Source organism: Dermacentor andersoni, chromosome 2, assembly GCF_023375885.2.
Source record: "Dermacentor andersoni chromosome 2, qqDerAnde1_hic_scaffold, whole genome shotgun sequence".
NCBI lineage: Eukaryota > Metazoa > Arthropoda > Arachnida > Ixodida > Ixodidae > Dermacentor > Dermacentor andersoni.
The window spans coordinates 64,236,452-64,256,892 of NC_092815.1; the positions used below are offsets into that span (position 1 = coordinate 64,236,452).

Here is a 20,441-nt window from a genome sequence, read left to right on the forward strand (position 1 = left end):
AGTTTAGACTAATGCAGCATTGTTTGAGAACCCTGCAGGCAGTTATTTCAAAAAGATAGTTTATTAGATGAGAAAATGAAGTTCCAAGTACCAGTATTTGAATTTCGCGCCGAAACCCCACCGCCGGTACGTCAGCGTGACGTCAGGGATTGCAAAGTATGTTTTCGCATTTGAGCCGCGTTGGCTGAATAAAGGTTCCCGAAACTTGCAGTGTTTAATATTTGGTTCCTTTAGAACACAATGTAATCTATCTACCGCTATATATAGTTAGTAGGCCCTAGATGATGCCATCAAAATCCAAGACGTCACAGCCCCCAAGTACAGGAACTTAAGTAGGCGTCGCCGCCCGTATTTCGTTTTTGCGCTTTTTCTGGCTTACCAAACGTCTCATCGTAGTAAGAGTGGTGTTTTTGGTGTTGTAGAACGGCAATTTACTGATGCAGAAGAAATCATTTTTCACTTTAGTGTCCCTTTAAACCAAGCACTACCACAGCACACAGCAAGAGAAAGTTGCTATCTGAATTTTCGCATGTTGACTAGATTATTAATTGGTCCCAATGTTTATTGTGTTAACGAATATGAAGCTTCTAGCATTTAGTCCCCACGAACATAGCCTAGAAACATGCCCCATGTGGTCTGAAAACAGGACACACTTGGCCCGAGCCAGCAAATTTCAAAAGCCAAACCACATTGTATGGCTAATACCACAAAGTACACAACGTATGCACAAGACAAAGGTCTCCACAACGGCAAATCTTTATTCGTGCCCAGCACAAACTTGTCCAACACACCATCCATCACTGCCAAACTCAAACGGCCACAATCTGTTCTCTTTTTTGACTAAACATTTGTTTTCTGTCAAGGCAGCTTTTTTTTTATTTCCACCTTAAAACAAAACCTGCCACAAATGAAAGGCAAAATGGGGATCATGGGAGAAAAGCGTCCATCACAATGAAAACAAGTCAAGCAAAGCAATATGAACAAAACAGATGCGCTGCAGATTTGCACACTCAAGAGGAAAGGAGGACAGCACTGCTGTCAATTTTGAGAGCTACAGAATTGCAAGTGCTAACAAAAATATGTCGCTGACAAAGAAAGAAGGGAGAGAAAAATGGAGGGGAAGGGGCTGGGGGAGGCAGGTCGGAATGGGCAGTTCTGCTGGCCTCACTTGTCTGTTCAAAAGTTTTGCCCACTGTCCTGGGAAGAGGAGCACACAAGACACCAGAAAAAGATGGAAGGCTTAAGAAAGTGCTACAGGCATTATTCCACTAGCAGTGATGGGGTTTCCTGGGCAGGGGGTTGTTAAATACTGTGCTAGTGACGTGCAAATTGGGCACCAATGGTCGCTCTCCTCCCCTGAGCTGCCTTTACTCGGGAAGGAGCTGCCCACTGCTGCTGCTGATGCTTCGCTATCAGGCCTTGGCTGCTGGTGTTTCACTTTTGGATCCAGCTGCTGCTGCTGCTCCTGTCGCCACTGGTGTCGCTTCATCCTTCTTGTCCTTCTTGCCATCAGCACCTGGCAGAAGCAAAGGTACCACATGCTGCTCTCAATGACAAGCCACACAACATTATGAGAGCACTTTACAGTAGACTTGAAGACACTATAGGAAGCGAAGGAAAGCACAGTATCTAGCGGCAGGAAGGTGGTAATGTTAGGCAAATCTTGCAAATCTTCAATCCAGCATGCTAACTGCAAATATGCAAATGGCATTTTTTCTTAAGTCAAAAAGAAAAACTTTTATAGAGGAGAGTTGCAAAAAACAGTGCAGAACGAGAGCTAAAACTAGGCAGGTACGTTTCTGAATGTCAAATATTGCAACTTAGCATTTTATTGTTTGTATATATATTTTTAGACAAGTCATATCACTAAGTTGCACCACTGCAAATGAACTTATGTTGGCAATTTCTACAAAATTCCTAATAACAGTACAGTCGCAACTCGCGATAACGAAATCTTGTGACAATGAAGTGTCGCTGTACTATAATCCAGCATGAACTAAATTTGCCGGAATGTAACCCCACATATTACATACTAGCACAAGGCTATCGGCTCCAAAATGTGCTCAAATGCGATTGCTTTGCACAAAAATTGCGTAAAATACCATCACATTAAGCTTGCGTGGGCACAACCATTTTTGTTTACAAAAACAATCAAGCGCCAGGAGAGATCGCGTGCGCTGGAAACAGGTCACGGCTACAACCTCGTTTGATGATCACCCGTTTGATGTGGCACACGTGTTGCTACCGACCTGCGACAACGTAGAATTGTTTAAGGCATCTGAAATGGCAGTCGCAGCATGGAGTGCCACGCATCGGGCTGTGAATGAACAATAGTCTGGGAATACGCATCCCTGGCTTCAAGAATGCTGATTTGGTGCCACCAGACGGGCATCACGTGTGGATTCGGCACTGCATGTAGATTTGCGCGAAGGGGTCATAATCTCAATCGATTGCCTTCAAGAATATACAAGATACGATCACTTTGGCGCTGGACGGGTCGGTGCCTACATGTGACAGCGTACGCTGTAGAAATAATGCTGTGTGCGTGGAGTGTTGAGTTATGGTGCCGAGTTACACAAAGTCTCGCAAAAGTGATTGCATCTCCCAAAGCAACTGACCGAGAATACTGAGAGTGCTGCCACTGCTGATCGACGCATGCGGTGCACTTTGTACTGTTGGCAATGCGGTTCTATATCCTCGAGCAAAGCTTGCCAAAGTAGGGTAACGGAATTTTGACAGTAAAGTTTTGTTTTGCGATGCATTAGCTATCTGTGCTGTTTCATTTTGCAACAACTCCTGTGAAAGTGAATTTTTCGTGTTCCCCACTGATTTTGCTATTCAGAGGTTCAACTGTGTACTATAATGGTTCTGCACTCTACGAATTGCTAGCATTCAGGCAAAATAAAGAATTATCAGACTTGAATGAATAGCAGGGAGGCAGTGCCACTCTCAAAATATGCGACTTACACAAATAATTCGACTAAAGAGTGCAAAATTGTACATTTCAAGCTACAAAACTAGCTAGCTATCTTCTGGAGTATCGTTATGCTCATTTTGGCAGAAAAGCAAGCCATAAAGATGCTCTTTCAAATGAGGCCAAACTGGCCTGGATCCAATAAATGGTTTTGCAATGGCGATCGACACAAAATGGGCCATTTTGAGTGCTTTCATGGGAGAAACGAGCATTTGGTAGGATAAATGTTGTTATTACCCTCAAGGACATCTTCTTGGGCATAATCTTTTGCCAAACGGTGCACCTGACATGTAGATTAAAAAAATAAACAAAAGATCAATTTTTTTCTGCGAGACCCATGTCACTTTTCTTGAATGAGTTTTGGTTGTACATAGTACTACAATGGAAAGCAGTACTTAGCTATGTATGTGGGGAATGAAATGTGGGAGTGGTGCCCATGGGACAAAAGCCACCAAAGCAGGGTAACAATGGAACAAGATGCACTGAAACTGGGCAAATTTCAAGTTCCCTAACATTTAAGCAACAGCTGCATTTCGTCCACATTACAGTTATGACAGGCAGGCAGGAGGGCAGCTTCTTCTAACAAAGGTTAGGTTTACAGCTTTAGGTTCACCGCTCATAGCATATGGTTCACCCTAGCATTACTTGGCAACTGGCTATTTGTCCAAGTAAAACAATAATGATGCACTGAAAGTTATAAATGTAAATGGGACTAAAACACTCAAAGAAGCAAATAAGACAACCCAGGTGCCAGTTCCGTATTCTCGTTTAATTAGCAACGAACAAGGTCAGTGTTAAAGAGAGCTGAACTTCACAGCTAAGAGCGTAGATTATTAAAAATGCTAATTCTGTCCAAAAACGACCTTGCAATCTGCTCTAATAGTTTCAACTAATCCTTCAGTTAACACCTGAATATTGTCGTTAAAATTCGATGTTTTTCCTTTCCCATGTAATGATCACACCCTGAACTTGTCGCAGCGATATGTCGCGTGCCAAGTCTAGCTAATGATGATCGCGCTTACCATCTGTTAAATGCTACGCGAACGCCTCTTGAAGACATACCAAGCGGTCTGCAAGCACTGAACATTCTTAAGCAGATGCCCCATATATTTCTTTCATCACTTTCTGCACTTCCATGAAAAAAAGCTACAACCAAACTTACCTTGGCTTTATTACTTATAGGCTTCATAATGATTTTGGTCAACAACAACAACATAAAAGGCACCTTTCGATTCTTCTCGTCTGCACGCGTGGGCACGCAACAAATTGCGAGCGGCAACGATAGTAGCCACGTTTACACCGATACGTTAGAAGTGTACCCTATTCATACGCCGACGCTTGTAACGCAGCTAAGATATTTGCCCACCCTTAGCGGAAACGTGCCGTATTAGGATAGGAGTGAAGACAAATGCCACAGTTTCAGCAGCATGCCCGCCATGTGTTTTTACGTCACTGGCAGCTAAGCACACCTATCTCTGTTTATGTGCCCTCAAAGTGGACATGGCCAAGTTATTGTTGCAAACTTGCCGATATTGATGAGATTATTCGTTAATGGTATGGAAGAAACTGTTTCAATGCGCGTAATGCACTCATGAGAAGAAAAATAATCGCATTCGGCGCATCTGGCGTGCTCCGCCGGCCGTCATTTTTGTTTTGGTGTCCCGCACTACCCGCACTGACAGCGGCAGCCACCTGCTTGTTGACCCGTTGTCATTCCGCAGCAAACGCGGGATGAAAAAAGAAAATGTTTCTTTTCGCGGGAAATTTAACCCGCGTAATGATCGCACCCCTGAATTCGCACAATTTTTTCTTTTACAAAAAAAGTGCGATCATTATGTGAGTAAATACGCTACGAACTTCCGCTCATCCATATAGGCTTGCAGTCTCTCTTTCTGTACATGCGCTTCTTGCATCGCTTTCAATCACGCTTTGTGCCAAGAGGGGGGCCCAGTAGCGTGTTGACTATCGCCTCCAGAGCCAGTGAACAAGAAGATGGCTCACGCGCAGGGAGCGCAATTAAAGGAACACGCTAGCACGCTTGACCTGAGCGGCACATGGCTGGTCGACCTAAATAAACCGTGGCACAGCGGGTACCTCTTAGAGCCGCCTCCCTCAAGAAGAATCACAACGTTGCAACTCAATGGACAAGGTGCACATTGCTGTGTGTGTTCCTTGCCAGTATTCTCAGCAAGGAAGTGACCTACCTTTACTTGACAATTGACAAACATAGTGTAGAGGGGCTCACCTTCATGGTCGGCAGCTTCGCCATCACGCCTGCGCTTGCGGTTCAGCAGGTTGCGGGCAAACTTGGGTGGTGGCAGGGGATCCATGCCCAGAACTTTGTGAATCTGGCGAAAGGCTACCAGGCGCAGGGCATGCTGCACAAGATAAAACCGACATGGTTGCATACAACAGAGTGCAGCAACTCTAGTGCAGTAACTTGATGGTCTAATCTTACAGCGGCACTAATCGAAACTTAAGGGGGGACATGGGTCCCAAAAATATTTTTCATATTTTTGGGTGAATCTTTAATAAACTCCACTGTCCGGGGTAAGTTTTCGTGCTGATTTGAAATCTGTAATTAGATTTTCGATAGCTGTAGCAGTTCAAAAAATATTGAGGTCTGAAGTCAAATTAATTTCAAACTCATTATGGGGCTTTTTGATGATTCTGTTTTGCTACACCAAAAACTAAATGCATGACACCATTGCTAAAGGCCTACTGTAGGAGGTGATGCTATTTTGAAGCATTTTACGGGCAAGAAAACAATCTTGCATTTATGATGAACATTTTTTTTCTAATTAGCAGCGAGTACTATACCTTAATGTAATTTTCATGATGGTGCAAGAGTAATAAAGACAGCATCACCCCCCAGATCATTTCAATACGAATAAAATACCACCCTTGTCATTTTTGGCCAACAACAACCCCGAAAAAACACCTGTATGGCCGAGTACAGTGTGCAAAAACATCGAACTGAAATAAACGCATTTGAAGTTTCAAACAAATGTAGCTTTTGCTGAAGTGAATCTACAGCAATACAAATGGCACCGTTTTGAAGCTCAATGTTTTGTAAGAATGGCCATACTAAATGTGTGACTGTGTGGCATTTTTTCATTTGGTAGAATTGACCATGTTACTGAATGAAGGCTCCGAGTGTAAATAGCCTTCCAAGTCATCTTCACCTGACAATGGCTGTGGAACTTAGGACCAGAGAGCCAGTGATAGATATGCAGCTGCTAGGTGCTTTCCAGAATTGTACTTTTGTTTGATGCCTCGGTCACTTCTGCAGCCAGATATTGTGCCAGCCCAAGGGGCCTAGTGAACAGAGCTCGTGATGAGGTTTTCTTTATGAAGGGGGGTATGATAAATATTGTTACGAGCTATCGTGACAATACAATAGAGTGAATGCGAAATATGCTTGGTTGCGGGTTCGTGGTGCCGACGTGCGAAATGCCTAGCCGCAGATACAAGGAGTCGACGATGTGCTTAGTCGCGCAGTTCGAGGTGCCGACACTTCATGCTCTTGTTCGCGCAGTCCGAGGTGCTGATGCGCGAAATTCCTAGCCGCGGGCTCAATGTACTTAGTCGCGCAGTCGGAGGCGTTGATGCACAACATGCTTAGGCGAGGGCCCGAGATATCCGCGCGCGATGTGCTTGATCGACGAGTCGGAGACTCCTATGCGCGAAATGCTTAGCCTTGGTACGAGGATTGCATGTGTGATGTGCTTGGTAATGAATTCCGAAACACCGAGTGCTGAAAGGCCTAGCCGCATGTCCGAGGATTCCGCGCGTGAATTTTGGTCGCGAAGTCCGCATCGCCGGTGCTCAGAATGCTTTGCCGTGGGTCTGAGACCTCCACAAATGTAGGGATCGGCCACGCTACCGCAATGATCGCGTAGCACCTGTTTTGACACGTTGAAATTAAGGCGAGTGGAGACTTCCAGGCTCGCGAGGTGCAAAGAGCAGAGCAGCAGACGATGTGAGTGCCGGACCAATGGTTTGCTTTTTGTGTGCTTCTTTCTGTACGGAGGAAATAGCTGAGGCGGCAAATTTGTGCTTTCCAACAAGACTAAGATGGCGGCACTCGGTTGCGCCGTTCCAGAGATCTTGAGGCTTGAAAAACGCTGTTCTTTCTTGACTTCCGTGAAATTTTTCGCTACCTTGGCTGATAAAACATTTTCTAGAGCACTTCTACGTGGTTTATATGGATGGTATTTCGGAATCAGATAGAAAAAAGAGTTATAGAAACTCAACATGTGATTTTCAAAAAATCAATTTTTTGGCCATTTTTCGCGATGCGATACCCGCACCCCCCTTAACAAAGTGACAGCCACAGCACCGTTACCCACCTGCGCACTAGCTGTTATGTCCTCTCGGGCTTGGTCAGTGAGCCCAGCTAGGGCGTCCACAGGCTCTCGTTCACACGGGTCCACCAGTCCAGGGCTCCCTAAGCAAGGCACAGACATAGCATGAATAATAATCATGGCAACTGAGAGGCACACACAAGTCTGTTTACATAAATGTGACAGTGATCCATCTTTAGTGCACTGAATTAGTGTAAAAGCAGCTGTGCAATAGGAAGGCAAACTGCACTAATGCACCAGGAGAGGCTATATAGAGGTAAGTCATCCCACTGAGTACGCGTGAACGCTGATGTATGGCATTGAGGGGAAAGCGAGACAGCTGCTGGCATGTGACCTTCTCCACATGCCAACCAACAGATTGCGGCTTGTTTCAGGCAAAAGGAGATGCATCATGTGTGTAACCATTTGCCCCTTTGTCACTTGCTGAAATGCGGACTCTCCCGTTGTCTCAATCTATTGCAAGTTACCTGGATAATGCAGCATGTGCTTTTCTAATACAGCAAACTTCCGTTAATCCGGCTTTGGCAGGACCAACAAAACTGATAAACTTGACCGGTGAGTTGAATTTAACAAGATGCAGAAAAAACCTGAAATGCACCGTCAATTGATTTGGCAGTACAGTCTACGCTTGTTACACCGGACCCGCGCACAGGAGACTTTTGGATCTAATGGACCGTATTTCAACCTTAATTTGCCCTCCCTATTAATGCAACGAAGTTTGTTTTGTGGACAAAGTGCACCCAGCGCCGTTAGCTTCGTATGTGCTGTACTTTCGATGTTTAGTTCACATTGAAGCGAGAGAGCAGACAGTAACTTGGATCGCCATTGCTGCTGCAACTTACTCACACCAGCACTTTGTCAGTGAGTGTCTGCGCTCATTGAGTGTGATGCGTTCCCAGCTTACCTGCGCGCATGACACTATGCTTGTGAATTTAGTAAGCAAATGTTTACAAATTTACACAACTGATGACACTACTATACTTACTTCGCATAGCTGTCTACTAATTTGCTATCGCAATCCATGCTTCCTGATAACACGAAAATGAGGGCTTTCCCTCTTGGGTGAAACTGCGACTTTTTAAACATTTTTTTACTTTGGATGTTCGTCACTCACTCTTTGCAATAACGTTGTTACACATCGCGACTAAAGTTTCGGAAGTAAGGTGTTTGATATTAACATCAGATAAAACGGACATCTTTTGTCGAATTATCAGGGTCCACAGCAACGATAGTACTGTATATACCCGATTCTACCACACCCCCACATCAAACACCTGCTCGCTTTCTGTATCCAATCTAAATTACTGAGAAATTACATTAAAGCTCCTAAAATTACAAATCTAACATGCACCTGATTAAAAAATATATATACCATATTTATTTGAATCTAGGCTGGAAGGTTTTTCTAAATAATCATATTCCAAGCTCTAGGGTAGGCTTAGATTCGAGGATTTTAAAAAATGCGCCAGTTTTTCATTGAAAGTGCTAAATATGGTGCATAGCTAGCGCCATCTAGAAAAGTCATTATCGCAGCCACTACTAGCTGTGCCAGTAGCCAAACGTACACAAGTGAGGTCGCTATTTTGACCTGTGTTGTGTCAGCCGTATTGGTGTGCAGCGTGGTGTTATCGCGATGGCACCAAGCAGGAGATGCCACTACAGTGCCGCTTTCAAGTGAAAAGTTTATAGCCGCAGATGCATCGTCGAACCTTCAAGCCGGCGAAGACCACATGCAAACGGCAACAGGCTGCATCAAACGTGCATCGCCATCGCACCTGGCGGGCTGGGTAGCTGCAGTGTGGGACGACATCCCAGGTACTTTGATTGTGCGTGCCTTTAATATCAGTTGTGAAATGTTTTTGTCGTTTTCTCAGAACCACAATTTTGATGATGCCGTATTGGAGGTGCATCATCTCTGCTTCTACTTGTGCTATCATCATTTTTTTTTCCCAGAAAGGCAAAGCTCTGTAAAGTGCAAATAAATGCAATAACGGTGTCGCACTTATTAGAAAACAAAATAAAATGTTTCTTTTTTTCAGCAGTTAGATGGATTTCTCTCACTGAAAGGTGCAATGTTCTCATTTGATATAAAATTGGCTTAGAACACCATACTTGCCTATTTGCACTCTTAGTTCCACATCATTTTGTATGCCATGTATAGTTTGCTGGATAAGCTCACCTCCAGGCAAGTTATGCAATAAAGCTAAATTTCTTCAATTTCTGCAAAGTTATTTACTCTGTAAAAAAACTGGATGTACCTTTAAAACAAACACATTGAAATACATAAACTCTGCAAGTTTCATCAAAATTGACAAAGAAAGTTTTCAGGAGCAGGGTCCCCCCTTAATGGCTGTTTTGGCAGAGCCATCTTGTTTACATGTATTCACATGATGCAATAAGAAATGCCATAAGATACTGTTGCATTTAGGTAAACATGGCGACAGTGAAAGATGCAACCACGTAGCACAATGCCCACCAGGTAGCAGAATGCCGCCGGCCACAGCTTCCAGGATACGGCGTAGTGCATCACCGGGTGCCAATGGCTGGCTGGCACTGCTCAGTACCTTTTCCACCAGGAGCTCTAGGGCCTGCACATACACAAAACAAAGGTGGAATTTTCAGACAATGCATGAAGCACATAGGCGAAAACCAAAAGTTTGCTAAGGGTTGGGCATGCCACCTGATGTGGGCACCATAACTGCCTCATTCAAGCTATTCTAAAGTGGTCTCCCCCAATCTAGCTTCAATGATCTGACAAGGGCACATTCACTTGTCCGATCGGCTACACAGCACACTAGCTTCTGCCACATTAGAAATACAGAAGCGTCCCGCGTACGTACTACTAGTCTGAAAGAAGCCCGAAGTAGTTGGACTGAGCTCGGAAAAAGTACGTACTAAACGGTAGTACTGCTTAACCGAAATAGCATGAGATCGCCCACTTACCTGTCAGATACAGAACTAAGAGAGTGCGATGAAAGGGGAAAAAACATGCAGTATTTATTCACTTGGCACGATCAAAAGTTATTCTTGTTTGATGCCACGGCGGCCTAGCAGCGACAACAGTGGCCTCAAACTTACTGAAGTTGCGAGCCAGCTTTTCAGCCAGCCGCCTCTTCTCAATAAACACTCGCATGGCAGATTCCTTGTTGGCGTCGCATATTCTCCGTGCACAGGCGCAGCAGCGCTGCAGAAGTCGTGGGGCGCCTTTTCCATTGCGGGTTGCTGTTCTCGTCTTGATGATTGCATTCATGAGGCAGCCATAACACATAGCTTCTGCCACTGTCTGGCCTGAACCGCCCATGCTGTCCTCGTCACGTTTGGAGTGAACATGTCAGGAACTGAAAAACATCTGCTTCTCGTGATTGATAAGTTGGCCAAGCAGAGATGTTTTAATGGCGCCCGACTGGAGCCTGGAGTCGTCTACTGCAGCAATGCAAAAGCATAGATGATTGCAGAAACATTCTGAGGAGTACATGCCCCTCACTGACCGCAGTTTTGAGGCAAAGGCCAGAAGAGCTGTAGTTATCCTAGAAAATGCGTCTGTGCACATCGCACTGGATAACCTTGCGGCTGTGAAGTTGGCATTTCGGGGAGTAGATGCACCTCATTGACTGCAGTTTTGCAGTGAAGAACAGAAGAGTTGTAGATCTTAGATAATGCGCCAGCACATGTCGCACAACGATAACCTTGTGGCTGTAAAGTTGGCATTTCTGCCTCCTAATAAATCAGCAATTGCTCAGCCCTTGGACCAAGGTGTCATTCGGGCTATGAAACAGTTGTACAAAAAGAACCACTTGAGCAGAATTCTTGTAGCCCTTGAGTGTGACAGTTTTTTTAATTGACCTGCTGGGCGCAATTCACTTGCTGGAATACTCGTGGTGGCAGGCCGAGTCAACGACAGTGCAGAACTGTTTCAAGTACGTCTAAAACCAAGCTAATGTCATTTACCAACCATTCCACTGGACTTCCTACCACCTACTTCCTCAATAATGCTTGAGTAGAACTTGCGCCAACTTACAAGTATCTTGGCCTTCATCTTCAGTCTGACTTAACTTGGCATTACCATATTAACACCGTCTTAGCATCAGCTGACTAAGCTGACGGAAAAGCTGACTTGCAGCTTAAGTGAGCTTTAGGCTGCTACTCTCACTGCTAGGCCATCATGGCATCAAATGAGAATAACAGACTTTTGTCGACCTAAGTGAATAAATACTGCATGTCTTTTGCCCTTTCGTCGCACTCTCTCAGAGTTCCTTTTTTGATAGGTCGTGCTTTTTCAGTCAAGTGAAGCAGTAGCACTGTTTAGTGTGTACTTTTTCTGAGCTCCAGCCAACTACGGTTCAACGAGGTTTCACTGTAAAAGTCTTGAAGGGACACCTTCAAGACTTTTACAGTGAAGACGTTACAGTGAGGACGCCTTAACATCCCGAAAAGTGCTTGCGTTCAACATACGTAAGGCTACAAACACTATTCTAATATCTTTTAAAAGCATACATTAGTTTCATGCTGATATTGGAGGAAGATTTAACATTTACTTCATCATATCTGATAATTAGTCATTAAAATTACATTATGAGGTTTTACGTGCCAAAACCCCTTTCTGATTATGAGGCACGCCGTAGTGGTGGACTCTGGAAATTTCGACCACCTGAAGTTCTTTAACGTGCACCTAAATCTAAGTACACGGGTGTTTTCACATTTCGCCCCCATCGAAATGCGGCTGCTGTGGCCGGGATTCGATCCCGCGACCTCGTGCTCAGCAGCCTAACACCATAGCCACTGAGCAACCGCGGCGGGTGATAATTAGTTATATCTGTGGTCGTTATACATTAGTATCTCATTAATTTGAACTCCAAGGGGACTGGAAATTCATTTGATTGGAAGTGAGTTCGAAATAGGGTGAGCCCCTTCAAATATTATAGTGTTCAATCAATTCTGCAGTACTGCGCACAAAACCTAAATGTTACTGGGCTTGCAATGAAAGTTATGTCCTCCATCAGCATGCAATAACATGTGCCAGAAGAAACCTCGGTTTTGCATAAAGCCAAGTACCATAAGATTGCTGTGGGTGTCAGGAAAGACATGCTAGAGTGAGCTGAGAGGGACGGTGACTTGATGTAAGCCGTCCTCCCACATGCCCAATGTTGGAGATGATGTGATCAATCAAGTGTGTAGTAACGTGATCAAGCACATGCTGCGGGCGAGGGCGGGGGTAGGTCGGTAATCAATAATCAACCACGTGCTAAGGTCTTGTTCCTGCTCCTTTTGAGCCAGGTGGAAAAAGAAAGTGCGCACAGCTCTGTTTGCATTCGGTCTGGGTGCGTCTTTCCTCGTCACTCTTGCAGCAGCTAGTGATGCAATGAAACTTCACCTTTGGGTTGAGTTTGTCCGAAAAGAGGTGCATGGGACTGAGAAATTTTGTTCTAAATAACTGTTGTGCAGTTTTTGGAGTTCAAATTAGCAGGAGATTTCCAGTATTCAAATACATAGGACTTTGCCGAGGCCAACAGAGAATTTCAATTTATCTGCCAATTCACTTTAAATTATTGGGATTTCACTCTATCAAGGATATTGAATATCCAAATGAGAAAGTGGTGTGCCTGTTGAATCAATTGTTGAATGTTGGCTCAGAAATCACTGTGAATCATGGAAGCACATGGAACCGCATTTCCAAGCTACGTTTGAGTCTACAGTGAGAGAAATGTGACTGCAATGCCGAAGGAAAGTTAATACAACACAGCATCAATTCACTGTCAGAGCTATCAGAGCCATCCGTCGCAAATAAAAAATGTAGCTCATTTGAGCTGCAAAGGCTCGATAATAACTTTAATTGAACAAGATTGACTTACCCAAGAGTTGAGAGTACTCCATGTGGGCACACGGTTACAGAGGTCCCTCAGGATTCGGATGACCATGACACATGACTGCAGACCACTTGCCCTAGCCTGCAAAACGTGGCGAGCGCGCACACCAAACCCAGCCCCCGAAAGACAATCCCAGGTCAGCCTAAAATAAAGTCCACATGACAATCGCCACTTGTTCCAGACATCCAAGATAGAAATGCAAAGACAACGCCGGCTGTTCTAGTCATATAACTAGATCCCCAGAGCCTGCCTCAAGGCTGCGTTTCTGCAGACCAAGTTTTCCTTCCACTTTTTTTTTTTGCCAACCTAAGTAAAGCATCAGAGATGCGGCAATGCAGACAGGCCTGGCTGGCAATGCTGACATTGATACCAATGCTTACAAATACATAGCCGAAAAAAATTACACTGCCATGCATTCTTTAGCTACCGTCAGGGCCACACAACCTAGCAGCACCATACTTGAGCTGAACAAAACTTATGGCTGTAAACTCAAACACACACTGGCACCATACTCGGCTGCCTATCAAGAAGGTAACACAATGCTGTACTTGTCCCACAAAAAAATTGCTCCAACATTTCCCGAAATATAATTTTTTTGCACACAGCTTTATCCTACACTTCGCCAAAGTGGAGTGAGGTGATGCATGCTGCAGTTCAATTACAGCCCTGCGGAATGCTAGAATATGCATTAGAGTCCCATGCATGTGTGGCCAGCACAGTTATAGAATCATGAAAACAAGTGAACAAGGTGCCAGTGCGTTTCCTTATAACAGTGTGCAAGCCAAATGCATTTGCCAGCCATTCCCCATTAGTTTTTTTTCTTTTCTTTTTTTTTTTTTTTTGAGATTGTCACAGGTGTCTGCCAATGCAAGCTCAACCATTAACACTGCTCTACATGGCTAGCACTTCAAGTGCATGCCTACCCTGAGGCAGACAACTTTAGTGCACAAGCAACAAGATGTGTCAGGTGTCCAACTTTCCAGCCCCATGTTTATTTTTTCAGTTACTGCCTTCTTAATTTTCTTAGGCCTGACATTTTGAGGCAACATGTATGCAACGCTAGTACAGAGGTGAGGGCAAACGACAAAAGAAAAAAAAAAAGTGGGGGAGGCGCATACCCCATGCGGGGGTGCACACACACTCTCTGCATATAAGACATAAGGCTGAAAAGGTTTCCCAACCTGGAACCACTTGGCATGGCGCAAGGCGGCTAGAGCATCCAGGCATTTCTGCCTGTCCAGAACATCCGGCGGGTCTTTTACACTGGCTAGAAACCAGACGGCAAAAAGGAGGGAGAGAGAGAGGCCCACGGGGGGCACAGCCAGTTAGTCGCCTCACGGCCGGGTGTTTGACCCCTGGGCACCGTCACCCTCACAGGCAAAGGGGGAACAGCGGGGGTCAAAAATCCTTCCAGGCTACACAAAAACACCTCGTGGTACAAGAAAAACTGCAGAGAAAGAGACCAATTCTTTCATGACTGGATATTTTTTTTTTTGTTTTCTTTTTTTCACGCGTTCTCCTCCGAAACCCACCCTCGGGTGCCTGCCACTTTTCCGTCCATCATTTCGCCAGCTGGTTGCTATTTTCATCACTCCTATAACCCATTTTGCATTGTACTCGGTGAGAGCAGCAATGGAACCACTTAACCGGTTTGTCGCAGGATGAGTGCTCACCAGAACAATCAGTTGAGGCACAGTCGCACTGAAAAGTTGCACAGGTCACACTGATCTCCAATGATGAAACAAAAGCAAAATGGAGGTTAACATACTGGATCTGCTCCACTTGTTGAGATTTTCCCATCAATTAGAAATCAGGACTGTTCAAGGAAACTTAGCAAGGTGCTCCTTTCGGCCAGTTGGTACCTATCTTCATTCCACAGCTTGAATTCATGTTGGAGAATAAGCACTTCAACACTGCCTTTTACCATACGAGTTTGACCATGAAGCAAACTTGCAATGCCAAATTGCACCAATCTTCGAACTGTGCCACTAAGCCGTTTTCTCGATAAGCCATTTCTTTTGAAACATGAATAACCATGCCAACGACAATAAGCGTCACAGTGGCAGTATTATCAGCCAATTCATTTTTGGAGGACATAACTGCATTTATTCAAACATTAGGCACAGTTTACCTGTCACCTTAAACACGAATTTTGCCTCTAGGTGTGTTCTCACAGCAGTGTGAATTTCACCTCATACAGTGTTGTCCACTTATAGCAATACCACATATAACAATATATTAGTTAAATGAGTCAACTTAAGAGTGCAAATTTATACATTAGGGCTATATTTAAAAAAAAAAAAAAAAAAAAAAACATACGTGAAGATTTGCTATTCACCACAGTTGTGAACCTGAAAGTCTCGCGAAAGCAAGTGCAGATTTCCAACTATTTCAGTGTGCCCCCAAAGCTCGATACGCTCTTTAGAATGTACAGTTGAATCTCGTTAATTGGAACAAGCTTAAGGGGGGACATGGGTTGTGGAGATTATTACCTGCATCTTATCGCCAAATCTGATGAAAATATACAAGCTTACTTAGTTTTTCGTGCTGATTTCAAATATGCAATAATCTTTCTTGTAGGTTCATTAGTTCAGGAGATTGACGGTGCTGCCACTCTATTGTTTCCGGAGACAATGGAAAAAAAACTGCTGAGCAGAAATTGAATATTATTGCATAGCTAGATACTATAATGTGCAATAACTGCAATGCTGCAAAAAAGTTTTCAAATGAAATTTTAATTAGCCATTCTGCAGGTGATCAAAATTCTTTCCTTGACCTAAGGCTACCACACCAAAAGAAAATTCATAAAATGGAAATATACATACGCACAAATTTGAAATCCTGCTCTCAGCACTTTGTAATATGTAGATTAGGCTTTCTGCTAAAGAAAGAATTAGTGCTCTAGCTGTTCTAGATCATGAGATATCACTTCGACAGTCTAGTGAAGTGACCCAAAAAACATGTTTTGAGAAAAGTGAGAAAACGTGCAAAACCCTACTTTATTTACAAATTTACAGCTGTAACAGCTCAGTAGGCACCAGGCATGTAGTCCTGCTGCCTCCCAGCTCCGGTGTGCCGCTTTTTGAGGGACTGGCGCAAATTTTGTGATGCTTTGCATTTCTTGGCTGATGCTGTCATTTGACACCTATATTTCTCGGCCATGAGGGTGCGACTTTGCTCGCTCGGATTTAGACATAGTTCTTTCATTATGTCCTTTGAGGCCCTTGCCCTTGCACACAGCGATGTTCCCAGTATGACCCACGTTCAGTTCGGCGTAAAGTTCGCGAACCGACCGCGCGCAGTCGCTCGTCAGATTACGCGACGCGCGATCGGCCGCTGGCGTCAACTTCGTCTTCACGTAGCTCTGGCACGTTTTCGAAGAGCCCGACGGCTGATGCCCATCAACGAGACAAACGTCATTGAGCGCGGTCTGTCGGTTCTCCGCTGCCTGCATGGCACGCGTAGCCAAAACGTTCACAGCAAAGGGTTTCATTCGTTCAGCACTGTGAACGCGCGGCGAGCTCCACACCGACGCAATCTCTCCACAATTTGCGCACATAAAACGCAGCTTCACAGCGAGTCCATATTCCCGCTCGTCTCGGACGATTTATAAGGCACCACTGCAGATGTTGCAGTTCGCAAATGTTAATAATGTGTTCACGGCACTCAAATCCACAATCGTAAACGTAGTCCCATCAGGCGGGCGAAGTGCATCGTCGGTGCTGTCACCCACACTCGCGTTTCCTCTCCGTCGCTGGAGCGGAAGACAACTCCGATAGCTTTGCTTTGGCTTTCGCTTCCTCCTCCTCCTCCCGCTTGGAGGGTTGCCGGTAGATCGTATCTTGCCGTACGCGAGCGCTGGGTCGAAGGGTCAACGGCTGGCGGACTTGTCACAGTATCCGCAGCAGCCGATGCGGTCGTTAGGCCTGCCGTTGCTGCATCGACGATTTCGGCATCGGTCGCTGAGGTTGTGGCGTCCTGAGCGTTTTGCAGTGTTGAGCAGCGTTTTTTGAAGTTTTCGATGAGTGTCCGTCCCACTTTTTGCGCACCAAACTTGTGCCGCGTTCGAAATTTGCGTTCCGTTTCAGATATCGCGTTGACACTGGGGCAAGATGGCGCATCTCAGTGCGCGGCTCCAAGCGCGGAGCAGACGATGGCCATGCAGTTCCGCCAATCGGGAGGCAAGCTCAAGTCACGTGCACCGAGTGACGAATAGGAGGGCGTTCTAGTACCTTTCTTTGCCGCGCATTTTATAAGTGGCCAATGGCTGAATGGGGCCCGTTCTGGTGGGAATTTGAAGGGAAAAGTCGGCTCTTTCAAATGAGACCAAGATGTCCGCGCTAGCACACGTGGAAGAGCAGGCGCGCGTTTCGGAAAATATGCCGTTTCAGCGCAAGTTCCGCCTGAAATTCAGCTAGTACATGTCGTATAAGGCGTCACTGCGGCTAAAATACTGATGTTATCGGTATGAAATTAACAATATAGATGCAATAATAGCTGTACATTCCAAAAATGCAAGAAAAAAAATCGAGTTTTTTTCGCGATTTTTGGTCGCCACAACCCGTGTCCCCCCTTAATCTGAACTCTCGGTTTATTTGAACTGACGCTGTGGTCCTGTCAAAGTTATGTGCATTCCATTGGGTGAAAAAGTCAGGCAATTTGAATGTGCAAGCATTTGTGATGATTAATTCGAACATACTAGGCTCCGACAATGCTCTCAGCAGTGTGCCAAATCACACAGCCACACCTCTGTCTAGCTTTTGCCTGACCCCGCCATAAAGGAAGAGCGTAGGAGAGACCCCTCAACGGTGCACGCAGGCATGTGGGCACGCATTACCGACTACTTCTGTTAATAGCGGGTGTCCCCTGTCAACAACCGATTTTCCGGACCCCCAATTTTTCGGGCGCCTTCGCAGCACCGCCATGTACTACCCACTGAGTCAATGAACGTCGAAAATTTTGAATGCAAAAAACCTTCGCTATCCGATTTTCCTGTCTTTTTGCCATGCCCTAGGTCTTACAAAAGCATTATTAAAGCCACCACCACCGCCACTTTCATTACCTCACTGCCTCGAACCAGCATTCTCGCATGCAAACCCGCTGGCAGCCGTAGCCACATCGCTGCAAGGCTAGGCCTAGCTTCTTCGCCATTTGCTACCAAGCTTTTTGCTGTTAGGCGTCATGTGTGTTCATTGAATACAATTCACCGCTGTTAGCAATGGCGCCAACTTCACCTTTGTAATCCTTGGTAATGGCTTCGGAAAGCAGAAAACATGGCGTGTTGCATGTAGGTTCCTGAAAGTCAGCATCGCCCCAATACAGTAGTGTTATGCAGTGAAGCATACGAAAAGTAGGAAGGGTGAATTGTCACGGGGCATGGTATGTTTAATGCACACGTGCATCCGCAGTCTATCATAGTACGAGCACTGATACGCCTAGTAAGTGTTCTGGCAGCCCTCTAAGAGCTATTTTGGGACGTGCCTGTGGCGATCTCAGCAATTGGGGGCAGTAAAAGGCATGCATTAATTTTTTCGGGCTGCCAGATTTTTAGGGCATTTTTGCGGCCCCTAGAGAGTCCAAAATATCGGGCATCGGCTAATTTGTAAATACGTATGAACAAATCCTCTCGAACTTCCTCCTCATGTGTTAGCTCAGTGCACATGTGCCACTGCAGGTAAGTCTTCCATTCAATTACAGTCGCCAACCGTTTATTCCGACCTCACGGGGACTGCGGAAATGTCCGAATAAACAGGTGTCCGAAAAAGCAGATTAAGGAAAAAAAAAAAAAAAAAAAAAAAACTTTATTTCCACACACTTATTCGGGCTTATCAGTAGGCTTGAAGAAATCGTGAATGCGCCGTTGCACGCTGTTCTGTTTACGCGCAATCAGATAAGCCTGAATGTTGGAGAGGCTTGTACAGTCACTATAGGCGGCTGAAAGCACAGTCACTGTTTGTACCCGCTCCGCATGCGACGGCAGCGTAGCACATGGCGCGTCATCTTCCGACTCGGAGTCATCGTCCGGCGGTGCAGCAAAAACCTGACGAATGATCTCGCCGTCGTCGAGTTCTGCGCATGTAAGTACAGCAGTGTCAGCACCTGTGAAACCGTCAAATGAGACGGTGTCCGGAATCGCAATGCAACCACTGCACAGGTCTCGGCAGAACATTTTCCACGTCAGTAGGGAGCACATCGGAAGGCGACAAATCTTAGGACTCCCGGCACTTGCTTCCCGACATTCCCCAGCGCAGTCTGCGCAGGCACTGTTGGCGCTATCAGACAGTTGACGCAATGTTTCTGTATGCCCCGTTGGATCACCGGATCCTCGACACAGCACACAAAGCAAACACCACCATGCCGACACCAGTCGCACAAACGAAAAACGTGGCCTACTCGCAGCGTCGTGCGCGAAGAAACAAATCAGCTGCTGGATTGTCTTGCCATGGCTTACTAAGCTGAAACCGGAACTGCTGTAGAGCCACTCTATCAAACCAGGCAGAAACGATGATGATGAGTGGGGATTTGCAGTAGTGCCACTTCGTGGGGCAGCAAGGAGGCTCCGTTCAAAACAAAAATGGCGTTCAGCAAGTCGAACCATGCACCGGTCAGAGCCGGTGCATGGTGCTCTCGATCGAGTTGGCTCAAGGAGTGTCGAAAAAATCAGACGAGAGGTTGCAATGTGCCCGAACTTTCGGCAGTTGTTATACCTTATGGTCTATGGGGAGAATGGCGGTGCCGCGAAGCAGACCGAATAATCGAGCATGTCCGAATTTTTGGAGTCCGGAAAATCGGTCGGCGACTGTACTTTCCTTTAATTCGAACTTCTTTTAATTTGAACAAATCTTCAGGCCCCCTCAAGTTCGAATTATAGAGATTCGATTGTATAAATACCCAAATGGTTTTTTTCACCGTCTACTTCATAGAATGTCCTTTTTTTTTAGCGCAAGTGGCAAGTTTGGTTTCGGAGCTACAAAGGTATGTTTGGCAGGTTTATATTGCAGCAGTCCAGATTTAGCAATGATCGGTTATAATGATTCGATTTTTCGTTCTTGATATCGTAATAAGTGGACTGCACTGTAGTGTGGCATTACGGCAATGCATGCTGCTATGCTATGGAGCCACACTATAAGGCGACATTCGCACTGCTGTGAAGTTCCACCGAAAAGCAAAATTCGTATATAAATCTCACTTCGCATGTTGAAGCTCCCTTTCCCCCCTATTTCATGGTCTCCATTT

At 45.3% G+C, this 20,441-nt stretch overlaps 1 protein-coding gene across 1 annotated transcript in view; it reads right to left on the reverse strand.

Annotated features, from left to right (window-relative positions):
• Positions 1-740: 740 nt before the first annotated feature.
• Zn72D (Zinc-finger protein 72D) overlaps positions 741-20,441 on the reverse strand; it is a 71,894-nt gene continuing 52,193 nt past the window's right edge. The window contains exons 12-17 of the mRNA XM_050189150.3: positions 14,387-14,472; positions 13,191-13,286; positions 9,818-9,929; positions 7,327-7,424; positions 5,220-5,352; positions 741-1,516 (exon numbers count right to left, since the gene is read on the reverse strand). Of these exons, the coding sequence (XP_050045107.1) occupies positions 1,413-1,516; positions 5,220-5,352; positions 7,327-7,424; positions 9,818-9,929; positions 13,191-13,286; positions 14,387-14,472 (629 nt within the window). The 3' untranslated portion in view covers positions 741-1,412. The remainder of the gene's footprint in view (positions 1,517-5,219; positions 5,353-7,326; positions 7,425-9,817; positions 9,930-13,190; positions 13,287-14,386; positions 14,473-20,441) is intronic.